This window comes from Cottoperca gobio, chromosome 14 (assembly GCF_900634415.1).
Source record: "Cottoperca gobio chromosome 14, fCotGob3.1, whole genome shotgun sequence".
Lineage (NCBI taxonomy): Eukaryota > Metazoa > Chordata > Actinopteri > Perciformes > Bovichtidae > Cottoperca > Cottoperca gobio.
In genome coordinates this window covers 15818286-15832962 of record NC_041368.1, presented here as the reverse complement: position 1 = coordinate 15832962, position 14677 = coordinate 15818286, and the positions used below count along the sequence as shown (strand labels likewise).

General features: G+C 40.2%; 1 protein-coding gene across 2 annotated transcripts; it reads left to right on the top strand.

Annotated features, from left to right (window-relative positions):
* Positions 1-293: 293 nt before the first annotated feature.
* On the top strand, positions 294-13857 carry LOC115019176 (lissencephaly-1 homolog A-like). Of its 2 annotated transcripts, none has more exons than XM_029448605.1 (11): positions 294-486; positions 6501-6765; positions 8014-8098; positions 8220-8294; positions 8477-8683; positions 9969-10137; positions 11109-11211; positions 11422-11650; positions 12110-12211; positions 12293-12449; positions 12585-13857. In XM_029448605.1, exons 2-11 carry the CDS (start codon positions 6734-6736, stop codon positions 12656-12658), a joined length of 1233 nt encoding a protein of 410 aa, XP_029304465.1. In that variant the 5' UTR covers positions 294-486; positions 6501-6733; the 3' UTR covers positions 12659-13857. The 2 variants fall into 2 exon arrangements, with proteins under 2 accessions (XP_029304465.1, XP_029304466.1); XM_029448606.1 differs by lacking the exon at positions 294-486 and adding an exon at positions 511-663.
* Positions 13858-14677: the final 820 nt, after the last annotated feature.

The window sequence follows — 14677 nt, the reverse complement described above, 5'->3', positions numbered from 1 at the left end:
TAGTGAAGAAAACAGTCTGTCTAAACTATAAAATATATATAATTTACAGATACAGTAAAGTACAGTTGATGGTTTGTGTTACATGGTTATTTACACTATATAACTGAGTGAGTGAGTGACTAAGAAGACATTGTTATTTGTCTCATCTCAATGAGATACTTGTTTACGATTAGAATTGTTCAAATTAAAACTTGGTACATAGCAATAGAAAATACCGGGTACAACTCATTTATGGTGTGCTTTCCCTTTAACTCCAAGAGCGAGAGAGGTCCACGCTGCGCGTCTCCGCTCACCTCAACGTGCGCGCAACCGATATCCAATCGCGACCGTTAGCTGGGGCCGGGCTGCGGTGGTACCAAAGAGGAGAAAAAATCTGACCGACCGTGCCGGGTGATGTGAAAAGTCACAATACCACATCAAAACCAGGGTTTACCATCGCATGCTTAGACTAGTCAAGGGGATATGAGAATTACCATTTGTCAGAGGGTAAGTTAGTGGGTTTTACACTTGTCTACATTTTTGTTTTGGCACTTAGAAAGACTTGTTATTTTTTGACGGCGAATTGCCTGCAGTCTCTGCGCTTTCCCGTTCCAATCTCAAAATGGCGGAGAGAGGCCGAAAGCTAAGCTAAACTAAGCTAAGTGGCAAAGTTGGCATTCAAAGGTACATTGCTTTAAATATAAGCTGACGTGGGTAATATTCAACTATGCTGAATGTCATTGCTATCTTAAAACCTGTTTGGGCGCTGCTCGGTCAATGCGTGATTCGTATGGGGACACTTGTTGTGAACCCTAGCTAAACATTTAGCTAACGTTAGCGACGTCTATTTATGGAAGTTCTTTGGGGATGAGCTAACGTGGTACGTTAGCCGGCTAAGCTAACTTAGGTGCTGTCAGCTTGCTGCCATATTTTCTACAGCCCGATGCAAATATACTGATTTCTGATGTTGCTAGAAAATGCAATTTAACGCAACATTTTAAGTTCGAAACGTTGACCGTATTTGTTGTGGAAACCTCTAAATTTATGTGAATAACGATATACTGTAACAGTTAAACCAGTGTTGTCTTGTACTGGCGAATAACAGCTAATAGCCCTATAATCAAACTTGGGTTGCATATCGCATCACCCTTTATTGCGGCTATTTTATTTTCAGCAAGGGAATATGTTGCTTAGCTACTTGTAGGCGTAGACCAACGCCCTTTGTGTGTTTTGGTATGGTGGCTGTGTGGAAGTATAAATCTAGTCTGCTCAAACTGACAGCTCCAGTTAACGTCTACGTTATCGTGCTAAGCTAACGTTAGCTGGAAAGGGCGTTGCTGAGCCATTGCTGCAACTTTGCCCTTGTGGCCATCGAGGCTTGGAAAGACGTCACTCCAGACAGATTTTTGAACAGAGAATTGTGCTCAAGAATACTAAAACAGTAATTAATTTGGGTTGTTTTCACGCATATGGCAAGCTCCCTAAATGTAATCTACTGAGGTTTGAGGAATCACAATCAGGGTGGAGACTAAAAAAGGATCACCACGTAATACTGATAATCAACAAGGCTGTACAAATTTCACTTGAGATGTACAAAACTGTCTCATAAGCAGAATTCTACTAATTGAATGCCTAGTAATTGTCCAGTAGCTGGCTGCTATTACCTAGCATTAGCTGTGAGGGGCCTATGCCCGTTCAATAGGTTATGAACCTTTTAGGGTGGAAAGATGTTTTAATGCAATCCATTTTTTCAAGTACTCAGGTATCTCAAGGTTTTGCCTATTAAATGTTTTACATTTAATAAGCTGTTATTGAATGTGCAATGAATATTTAAATTCTGCTACATTTCGTCCTGCATAACCACTCACTTTTTTCACCTCAATATGAGAAAAACTACACTTCCTAAAGAACAATATTTCTTAATTAAGTGGAAATTCTAAATTGTATTGGTAATATCTTTTGCTATTCTGTCAAAGTTGTTTTCGATATTCTGTCACTGTCTTGTCACATTTATATTGGACTAAGGGCATTGATAACACGTGCAATATGTTTTAGATAAATGTTGAGTAACTTTTGAACTCAGTGGTTTTATTGTAGGGCAGTGGTTTAATATTACAGTAAATCTTGCTAGGGAGCGCCATCGTCATGTACTGTAGAGTAGGCTGTTAGTTAAAGGGGGGAAATGATTTGCCTGTAAGTTTGAAGTTTTGTAATCAAACATTGTCTTGTGGTTCAGTTTGTGCCGGCAGAGACTTGTTTGCCGTGAAGGTCACCCATAAGGAGGGGCGTTGTACAACAGCTTGGCACTAGCAGAGTATTATGACTGAAAGTTTGCAGAATTGATGCCTGTGGCTGGTTTCATTTCCTTTTTTGTTTTGTTAACACTGCATTGATTTGCTCTTCTAAATTTAGTGCTAAATTTGTTTTGGTAATCAATTCTACTTTTAAAAATAACATTGAAATTGCAAACAGGACATGTTTACTTCCTGGCTTTACCTGTAATCATGTTGTAAAAATAATATCCCCAATCAAGGGCTGAAACTATTTTAATTACTAATGTGTTATTTGATTGATTTTTAAAACGTATAAAATAAAGTGACAATTGCCCATAGAACAATTAGTTGATTGACAGGGACTATGCTAAATCAGCAAAAAATTGAATTTGTCGATTGCTTAAGTCAATCATCAAGTGAGTGACAACCGTACAAGACATTTGGCGATGTCAAGGTGAAACTTTCAGGTAGCAACTTGTTCGTTTTTTTTCATCTTATGTAACCATAGCCCAAAGCAGTGTTGTACCACTCTCATAAAGTCAAACAACCCATGGTATACAGTTTATAACTCAACAAGGAACACTTTACAGTCCACCATCATCAAATCAAAAATCATGGGGGAGAGCCCTTTAGATGGAGTCACATTGTCCTCTTGTCATATAAGGATCACAACATTACATTTGCAAATTAATTTCTACATAGTTTGATAATTGATGATAAAGAGAAGAGAGGTAAAGTCAGTTTCACATCCCAGCTGAACAGGCTGCTTGTTTTTGGACATGGTTAAAATGTTGTGTTCTCTGGGAAAGAGGGATGAGACATGATTGATGTCATAGTCTGATACTGTAGCCTAATGGGACCTTTAAACAGGTCATCAGTTCACCTTTTTACATTTCACAGTTTCAACCAAGTTGTATGACTAAATTTTCTAGTTCTTGAGAGAGCAGAAGAAGCAAGTAATTTGTTATATCCATGTTGTGATTATGAGTAGATGCAGAGAGATGGGAGGCTGCTCCATCTCCCAGTGACGTCTCAGTTTTCTTCAGCTAAAGCTGGTAAATGAAATGTGTTTGTCATGCTTCATAGGCTATTAGTGGCCATGTAGTCAGTAACATATCGTGATAGGATTGTTTCTGCATCAAAAATGCATCAGTATAGCTGAATTTAGCGCCTTGAGATTGCTTTTAGCTTTGAAAGGCGCTTTATAAATACAATTTTTTATTATTATTAAATGTCTTTAGTATTTACACTAGGGATGTCCCAAACAAGTTTTTATTTTTCAACCATCATCTAGATTTGAGTCCTAACTATCTGGTTTCTGCTGATAATTATTTCCCTAAATGTTAATTAAATTAGAATAGACAGCAAAAAATTGCCAGAAAGTTACATGATACAATTCTATCATCACATTATGAACAGAAAGATTAACAATCATATTTAGTAATCTTGCAGTCCTATTTGCCGGTTGCTGTCCCATTATTGGTGTAGTGGTGGAGTATTGCTGAGTATCGATGGCTTTTCCTCTGCTATATGATAGCTAGCCACGTGATTGCCGAGCCAGAACCAAATACGGTCAACTGTTTATTTTCAAATTCATTGTGTAGTCTCTCCTAAATTTGTTCAGGAACAATGACTTAAGTTAATATTGAATAGACTCTTCTGACACTGATTACCAATAATGATATAGCCTACACTGACTCGCTAAAGTCATTCGCTAAGAAAGCTGTTATTTCTCCTCTCTTAGCAAAGATTAATGTACAAAACATTCCGCTAACAATTTCTTATTTTAGCCTGCACCAATTGTTGCTTTCACCAGTTTAAACAACAAACAATGCCGGTGGCAGGTCATATCAACTGTTGCTAATTAATGTTAATTTCATGAGTAAGTTCATGTCAGGCTAAACTTATAACATGTCTCGTCGGATTTGTGTGTTCTCTGCAAGCTGGTGTCTATACAAAGATTGTTTTTAAGGTGAAAGAAGCATCACTCTGTAACACCACTGTACACCTGCAAGTGTTTCTGTAGTTCCCAACAACTTCAACAGTGCGATGTGTCTTCTCTCTAGCTGATCGCATTACATCAATTTCAGGAGTCGGATTCTTCCAGTTGACCCGTCATCCATATCATATCAATAATTTACGTGTATCAACTTTATATTTTATAACTTCCCTTTATATCAGGACCGTCAATATTTGCATCAGAGAGCTCGGGGAAAAATATGTTGGCTGAATTTAGAAGGCTACAGCATTTATTTCAATGTGACGGTGGTTGTCGCACTGACAATGGAACTTGTCTTAAGGAGTTATAGCATTTATTCACTGACAAATAAACTCTACACACACTGCTATGTTCACAGCTATAACGTTACTGCTGACTTCATTCTAGCAACACATATACACACGCGCTCTCTCTTTCTCAACCGCACTCGCTAGCGCAACAAGTTATTCCTTAAAAGATTTTGCTACTTGTATAACATACTTAAGTTCAAAAAGTCTATCTTAAATAAAATGAAAAAATCATTCAATTGTTGTATTTTGGGAGAAACTGAGTGTTCAGAAGATCCCACAGGTTGTAAACAAATCCCCTCTACATTTCTCCATTTTTACAAGCCTGATAGATAGACAGGACCTCTTGATTCATGACCATGTTCTTACTGTTTGGCACTAAGCTGACATAACTGTACATATGCCTTTCAATTTGATAAATGGAAGACTCTTGCAATACTTAAAAAAACTTTTTTACTGACTGAAACCAGGCCTTATTTATTTATGTGTTCCTTTATAAAAAGAAATCTCTCAAATACAAATGCTGGTGGAGCTCTGCAGTCTGAGGCAGGTGCAGAAGCTACTAAGATTGTCTTGGTTATGTAACAGTTTGACAGTTGGTCTGTTTGGTCAAATGGCTATTTTTGAACCACGCTGGGAATGCTGTTCTGCTAAAAATCATTAGCTCTTTCCTGTTAGCTCAGAGCGATCCTCATGTTTCCATAAACAGGAAAGGATAATTCTTTCTAGAACACTTCAGACATGTCCCTAGTTAATGTTTTGTTGTCTGCTGTGGCTGCCATGCTTTCACTGAAGGGAAATGCTCAAGTGTTGTAAAGTAGAAATGTATGCATAAAACAAATCTGAGTAGTATGACAAGTTTCCAATTGAGCATCGTTCCATTATTTATTTTCTTGAAGGAGTCTTTTGTGTTTGTTATCAGCAACTGGCAACGGACGGTGAAACGGACAACAACAACGATGCACCAGACAATAATGTAGGCGAGAGAAGGACAGCTTGCTGTCAAGGTCCTCTCTCCGAGTCGGGGGTTAATCCTGTTAGCCACCGTCCCGTCTCTTTACATTGCGCTGTCAGCTGTATGGAGGACTTGTGGTCTCTATCACTTAGACGCACACACGCGCACACACACACACACACACACACACACACACACACTCACACACTTTAGGTTGTCTGGTCTAGCCACTAAGCAGCTTAGTGCTATTGTGGCCCCAGGTGCCAGCAGTGTTGAAGCTCAGGAAGTGAATAGTCTTATTAGCTTCACAATCACCGAATGGTGTGTTTTGATTCGTCGGCGTGTGCTGCTGATCTGTGCTTTTATATTAGGATGGTCACATTGTCCTAAAATTCTAATTTGAAAGTATAATAAAGTAAAAAATGTTATAAACTCCCACAGTCACAGCAAGGGTTTACCACGGGCACACTTCATGAATCTTAAAGATTTCATCCATAATGCGATAATTAGAAAGAATCAGCCGCTACCTTTGAAAAATAATCCTTTGCTTATGCAACATCCAGAGGTTCAGATCAAGTCTACAGAAGGAAGAGAGTTGCTAAGCCAGTCTTAAGTTGTAGAATCATTTTAATCTTAATTTACTTGGAAATTTATGTAATGTAGGAAAGTTTGTGGCAGCAATGAAGGGCCTGAAGATGCATTCATCAGTGTGGAAATGAACAGGACAACAAAAAACCCAAAGATGACTTTTTTCTTACTTCCCAGCATTGTTTATTTAAACATTGTATTTCCCTATTTTCATCCACCCAACCCTTTGTAAAGGTTGAAATGTCAAAAAAGGTGTTATATTTTGTGTGTGGGTGTGTGGCAATAATAACTTGTCTTGTAACCTTGTTATACAGGTGATTTTACTCACCAATTTCTCTTTCAATCCTAAAATATATGGTTTTGTTTTTTTTACTAACAATCAGTATTTTTTACCCACTTCTGTCTTCTCTCTCCATCAGGTGATGGGCACGTCTGATTAGCGAGTAAGATCTGGGCCAGTGAAAACTTGATTGGCAACAGCATCTCCAGTTCACCTCCCTCTGCGTGGTACTCTCTTCGCCACCTCCGAATCTCTAAAGGAAGAACATCCCTGAGGCATTGGACACCTCCCCACCACACACTTCCCAGCCAGACTCCCCCAGCACATCACCTCACCCTCACCTCCCCCAAGAGGGAGAGAACAGCAGCCACCATGGTGCTGTCACAGAGACAAAGAGATGAACTGTGAGTGACTGGTTGTAAATATGTGTGTGCAGGCTCATTACGCATGCAAAAAGGAACAGACGTGTAGACAAACGCACATGTGGTGCTCATGAAGACTTGCACTTGCATTAAAGTGCCCGCACATGAAGGCTTTTTAGCAACACCTCGAAGTTTGACACAAGCACAGATGTCGCATGTTTCCCCTCTTGATAGAAAGAAGTGGAATATGTTTAGCTGTTTGGGCTGAGTCATCCAGATGAGGTTAATGAAGACATTTTGAGAAAGTGCATACCTTTTTAGAAGAATGTGTATTCATTGAGAAAATGTGAAGAGATGTGAGCTTCAAGGTGAATCATTTCATATCTACTTATTGAATATTTCATAACCAACATCACAGGGGCAGTGAGGGGGATGGGGGAGGAGGAATTTATGTGAACAGCTCTGTTCGACTGATCATACGGTATGCACCCCAGTCCAGACATCACAAAACGGCAGATATTTTTATCTTATCATCCTGGTGTAACCCTTATTGGTCAAGAAAATCTGGACTGTTTATATTCTGATTTGTTTAAAAAGGATTTGGTACGGGTAATTCAGAGGAAATCCTTCTGCCAGTGATTGCCTAATGTTCAAAGTCTATAATAGACAGTTGTATCAGGGTTACACTTATCAGCAGTTCAAAGTGGCCCTGAAGCTGCAGCCTAAATTTAGCACAGTTACTCATGAAATATTCACCCTTCATCTCAAAAAAAGAGCTGTCCCACTCATTTATATAACTGTGTATTTGTGTGCAAGTCCATACTTTTGTCTCCTTGTGCGCGTGGTTGCCCTCACCTTGCGTCGTCTATACTCCTCTCTGTGTGGCTCTGGTTTCTGGTTTCCATAGCAGCACAAAACCCAGTTTCCTAGTGATTTGGTCCTTACGTTTTGTTTTGTTTGCTGAAGGATTGTAATTTCTTATGGCACTAGCTCAAATTTGCTGACATTTAAGGCGGAACTGTGAAACTTGAAACCCATTGCTCCCTTAGACAGGGTGTGGTCTCCTCTCTTTTAAGGGGGAACCAACATTTCTGTTAAGGTGGAGCTAATTACCACCTCACTTCCACTTAATTGACATGTAATTTATTCAGCAAACTTTTGCGCATAATCAATTTAAATTGCGGTGATCCTGACCACTTAAGATTGTCAGAGGGTATATGCTAGCATCTGTGACGACCAAATCTGTGAATGATCACAAGTTAACGCCTGATATCTTTCACTTTTTCACAGAAACCGAGCTATAGCCGACTATCTCCGTTCCAATGGATACGAGGAGGCCTATTCCACCTTTAAGAAAGAGGCAGAGATAGATATGGTAAGGAGAGACGGGTGCACACAAATGTCAAAACAAATGATAAAAAAATAGTGTAGATACATTTTTACTAAGAAGATTGTGGGTCCCCTTTCTCAGTGATATGTCTTTTCTCCATTCATAGAATGAAGAGGTAGATAAAAAGTATGCTGGGCTTTTGGAAAAGAAATGGACTTCAGTCATCAGATTACAGAAGAAGGTAAGGAATATTTGTGTGCTAGCTCATTGTGTATTATTAATGTTTTTTGTATGCTGTCGCAAACCTAGAAAATGTAAATACGAAAACACATTTATTTCAGCTTTTTTAGAAATCTTAACTAGCAGGTGGACAGCATGGTAATATAATCTTCTCATCTTCTCCCTGACTCCGCTCTGCCTCAGGTGATGGAGTTGGAGTCGAAGTTGAATGAGGCAAAGGAGGAGATGACACATGGAGGACCTGTGGGTCAGAAGAGAGACCCCAAGGAGTGGATCCCCCGTCCCCCAGAGAGATACGCCCTGAGCGGGCACCGTGCTCCGGTCACACGAGTCATATTCCACCCCGTCTTCTCTGTCATGGTCACAGCCTCCGAGGATGCTACCATCAAGGTGTGTGTGTGTGTTTATAAACAGGGTTTACACACTAAGCTGCCAGTTTATATGGAACAGCTAGCTAATCTAATGCAATTCAATACGAAATCCCTTCCATAAATCTTCACTCTATGAATCTTGAGACGGGCATTCTCATTCAATCCGCATCACTACGGCCTCGAGGTTGATCAATACCATCTCCATACAATTTCAACAAACACTGGGGTTTATTGTTGTGCTGTTATATAGATCTGGTTACATTTAGCTTGGTGTACCTGCAGTACAACTGCCAACTCTCTACAAATGTCACAGTACACTGGGAGAAGTTAAGTCGCTATATTGCAGAATTATGTGATAATATAATATTGAAAAAGTTTAAGAAAACTAAGCGCACAGCACAATCTTGACCTACTGCAATAGTGCACTAAAACAAGACTATTTTACATCCATCAATGTCGGGAAGTAACGGCATTATCACACTGATTATATTATGCAACGATTTGTCCATCACGAGGTCCCTTGTGTACTATCTGGAATTGTCAAGACTCCTTATGCTTGTTCTTTTGTTCACATAATGCAATATCTTTGAGATGTCGTTTCTAGGGAAAACACTGCTTTTGAAAAGTGATGGCTGCGTGCAGCAGCATTTATAAGCAAAATCAGTTAGCGTTTCAACACACCACAACATAGCCTTTGCAGCTCTGACCCTTCAGATCAAAGCTGTGCTGCAGATCTGAGGCTGTTCTCCCTTTTTATCCTCTCTGCTTCTGCTTCAACACGCATTTCACTCCCCTGCCTACTCCCTTTATCCTCCTCCTCCTCCCTCCCTGCTTCTCCTTTCTTTTTTCTGCTTTGTCACTGCTCATCTATGTGGAGATGCGCTGATGCTTGTGTTGTCAGAGGCAACACTCCCAAAGCGCAGCACCTTGAGAGATATGCAAATCTGCTTCTCTTTCAACCCAACCTACTTTCCTTTTCAGCCTTTTTATTGACTAAATGAACAGTGTCAGTCAATTGTTTCATTTATACAACGTGATTTTAGCTGAAAGGATATTCTCTTCAAACAGTTGAACCTACATGTTTTCAATGTCAAAACACATTATCTACCCTGCACCCCATCCTGCCTGTTGAATGCGACATAAAAAACATTTGACTGATTTTACACTAGACTTAATTAAAATACCAACATCAGCAACGTCATAGTCACATTAGATTTTTAGGTAACATATACATCTCTGATCGGTAATTGGTTCAGACTGAAGTACTTCCCCGACTGACTATCGCTGTCTGTCTGTGATTTTAGGTGTGGGACTATGAGGCAGGCGACTTTGAGCGAACCCTGAAGGGACACACAGACTCTGTGCAGGACATCTCCTTTGACCAGACGGGAAAACTGCTGGCTTCATGTTCAGCTGACATGAGCATCAAACTTTGGGATTTTCAGGGGTTTGAGTGCATCCGAACAATGCATGGTAAGAGACATTTACAGACCAATAACAATGGTTACAGTACAGGAGCACGTGTAAAAGTAGTGTAGCTAATACACGCCTTATGCGTTATTCAATCTGATTTAGAAATATTACAATTTCTTAACTACTTAATTGAAATGTTCGATATGGTGTAATTATTTTGTTAAACAAAACCCAGCAAATCATTAGAATTGGGTTTACAAGATTTTTTGTTGAACATCACTAAAGAAAAACTTTGTTCAGTTGTATATGATGTTAGAAAGGTTATTCAAGCAAAGACCATTTAACACAATCACGTATATCAACTCCAAAAAATAAACTTCAATATAAATTGACAATTCTTTTACTGGGCCATTCCAGACATTTAGATGAAAAACAATCTAGTCTTTTTATTAAAAAATGGACCACCTGTTGTCCGAGAATAGCTGGACCACCAAGGTCGGCCCACCTTAAGTGAGACTGGGCTGTTGTTGCTAACTTCAGGCCCAACCCCGGCTCCTTCACTTTAATTATCAGGTGGCTAGCAAGACACAGGAGCTTAGCTTGGGTCTCGAGGAGTTGTAACATTTATTCAGCAACTAATAAACTGTACACATGCATCACTGCTACACACAGATATAATGATACTGCTACTCGCTGTCACACACGCTCTATCGACTGCACACTCGGAAGGTTAGCACCGCTCGCTAATAGCTAAATGTTTCACTTTGCATCAATGATATTGGATTGTATGGATTGATGCGATCCGGATTGCTGTATCGTTACACACCTAGAAATGAGTATGAATACATTTTCTGATTCTGGGTTTTACTTTTGCTTTTTTAAATTGAACACCAAGTCTTTTCTAATGAAGGGTTAGTTTTATTGTAGAAATCTCCTTTATGACACTGACTTTGGGCACACCTGTCTTTGTGGTTTAAGTATTGAGATGAACTCTGATCATTTACACAACTAAACTCTCGACTGTTGTACAGGCCACGATCACAATGTGTCGTCTGTAGCCATCATGCCAAATGGTGACCACATAGTGTCTGCCTCCAGAGACAAGACCATGAAGATGTGGGAGGTGGCCACTGGGTAAGTACCACAAGCTCTTATAGAGACTTAAACTCCCTATATACATTTTGAGCATGGTTTTTCTTTTTGTCTTTTCCCCATATTGTAATTTTCATATTTTCTATCTTCCTTCTTATGGTCTTATTTTATCCCTGATAATATTGCATCAGGCCACGATTAATTAATGATAAAAGCTGCGCTTTCATAATTTTACTATTTTTCTATCGACAGGTACTGTGTGAAGACGTTTACAGGCCACAGGGAGTGGGTGAGGATGGTGCGTCCCAACCAGGATGGCTCGTTGATCGCCAGCTGCTCCAACGACCAGACAGTGCGTGTCTGGGTGGTCGCCTCGAAGGAGTGCAAAGCCGAGTTGCGGGAGCATGAACACGTGGTGGAGTGTATCGCCTGGGCCCCTGACAGCGCTCACCCCACCATCCTGGAGGCCACAGGCTCAGAGGTATGTACAGCTGCGGCAGGATCATTTACCTACAGAGGATGTTTGTGTACGTTTGGCTCAGCTGGAGGGTTTCCCACAATTGTTTATAGCAAAGACGAACCATGTGCATTAATGCACTTTTATTAAATAAAACTGTAATTATTTATTTAAAATTAAGTTATTTAAAGGGCGTAGCCGTCGGACGTACAGTCATGGGGGAGTTTTGCGTTAATCGGGGGGTATGCACTTCTACATGTAAAGGAATATAAGTAATATTATTTTTTCATGAACCCATGTAAACGGCTTAGTTACAACATTGTGTTTTTCGGAGTAAGGACAAAGAAATTATAATATTTGAACGTATTCATTGCCATCCCCAGAGCATAGCTGAAAATGACCTCTTCATACCTAAGATGCATCTTTTTTGATAGCAAACTGCTGTATTGTCTTTCATGTATCTTCCCTGTGTCTGTTTTGCAGAGCAAAAAGAGTGGAAAACCTGGCCCCTTCCTTCTCTCCGGATCCAGAGATAAAACAATTAAGATGTGGGACGTCAGCATTGGCATCTGCCTTATGACTCTGGTGAGTAGTCTAAGAGATGATGTCTCAGTGTTACTGCTTATGAATGAGGGGAGTGTTAAGTTAAGAATCTTGTCTTTTCAGGTGGGACATGACAACTGGGTGCGTGGGGTGTTGGTTCATCCTGGAGGAAGATTCATTGTAAGCTGTGCTGATGACAAAACCCTTAGGATCTGGGACTACAAGAACAAACGCTGCATGAAGACCCTGTATGCCCATGAACACTTTGTTACCTCTCTGGGTAAGACACAATGATTAATGAGGTTATTATCGTCTAACATCTGCACTAAACCTGTAAAAATACAGAACCTAAAACCAAGCTGAAAAGCTGACTTCCACTCACATTTAACTGAACAAATGTTTACCTCTCTTGCAGATTTCCACAAGACTGCTCCCTACGTGGTGACAGGCAGTGTCGATCAGACAGTCAAAGTCTGGGAGTGCCGCTGAGACTGTCTCCATCTCTTGCCCTGTCCTAAAGCCCCACCCTATCCTTACCTCTCCTGCACCTCAGTCCTGACACCCAGCCCCTCACCTCTCGCACTCCAAACCATAGTCGACCTTGGCGCTTTACCTTCTCCCCGTCCGCTCCCCTCTCCTTCCCTCCTCCCCTACATCGGTCCAGCCCTATTAAGATGACTATTGTCCTTTTATGTAAATTATTCTGGATGTAGGGTACGCTTAATAAATGTCACGCAGTCTCTGACACATAAACACACTCAAAAGATAAGAAGTATTCCTTGCATGGTGAATCAAAAAAAAAAAAAAAATTGTGTACTGTTAAATTTGCCGAATTTGCATACTGTTGTCATGACTTCCTGTCAGGTCAAAGGGTAAATATCCTTGTGTGCTGGCGCAGGTGGATTACAGTTAACTGACAGTGCACGAAAACCAATGGCACCCCTTGTTGAGGGGGGTTTAGGTTTTGTTTTGTTTTTAGTCCATGCTTCCATTGTTGTGGTCTGTCACTGCGTGGTTGGTGATAGAGAAGGTGTGAGGAAAGTAAGCATAAAAGAAAGAGAATGAGTGGAAGCTGTCCAAGAGAAGATAACAAGTGGAAGAAAAAAATTAAGCAGGGTGCAGCTCCATAGTTGAATCACATGAAGTTCTGTGGGCGAGTGCACGTGTACATGTGTGTATACATTGAGTGAGTGTGTGTGTGTTTGTATATTTTGACAGGAGAATCTCTCCGCCCTCTCTGCTCTAAAGGTCAGAGGAGAGAGAGGAGGCACAGCTTCTCACCCACTGTGTTCATTCATACTACTTCATCTCTTTTAACAAACTTGCTTTCTAGTAGACACTCACAGGACCTTAATGATCCCTAAGCTGCTGAGAGCACAGGCACACGCACCATAGCAAAAGTGTGTTTTACAGAGGAAAAAGTCTGCTCACCTTTTTATGAGGTTTGTGTGTGTGTATGTCGTTCCAGAGAATCGCCCAGTGCCCTCTTGCTCGCTATCTCTGCCTTGTTAACCCATTGAGGGCTCCCTCACGGGATTTTCATTCTGCTTTCTGTGGTCTCACTGCTCTCTTTACACACACATACACATACACTCACAAATGCACATACACGCACAGTAAAAGTTGTGTATCAATATATCTGGATGTCATTGTTTGCAACATAATGAAATAAAATTCTGTAAATATAAGTTATCTATGTGTATGCTTTCTTTTGAGGAAAGGAGGTGAAATGAGATGAAGGAAAACTTCTGGGAGTCTGACAGAATTTTCCACCGCAAGGTTTCAGAGTGAGGTCAGATACTGCTGCACACCTTCCAGTTCATCCCACATTAATTAGATTAAATGTACAGGCGCTTGCAAGGGCAGCTGTGACAATCATCTTATCATTCTATCTTTTAACTGAGCATATTCTCAACCTTTTAATCAGTGTCACTGAAAAGCATTGGTGGTTGTAGTGCTGTGGATAATAATACATGGTTGTATTTTAAAAGTACAATTTGGTTCAGTCGGGCAAATATCCTTTTGGGACGTACAGACCAATGACAGCCTGCGGCCCACAAAAAACAAGTGTTGGTTTCAATAAAACAGTTGGATCTGATGACTTTTAATCATCAGGAGTAAAGCTTTTAGAAAGAAATGGGTCACTAGACAAAATCTGTAGAACTGCTGCTCCAGACTGAATATTATTTATGTATAACTATCTGGCTGTGGTGCACAGACGTTGGTCTGGTGCTACGCTCGCTATCTTAAAGGAATACTCACCAAGTGTTACCTTGAATTTGTGAAGGAAACATTTGTTTCTCTCATGCCTCCACAAGGAGACTGTATGCCAAAGTGTTTATTAAATAGCACGTGTTTGGCAAGTAGTGAACATACAACTGCATAAATGAGACTAGGATTATACTGCAAGTGTTATGAGTTTGTAAACCGATGTTTTAATATAGTTTTGCTGTTGTTAAACGCCCCTATTCACTTCAATTCGTAAATAATTGTCTTTGTTTTGGGATT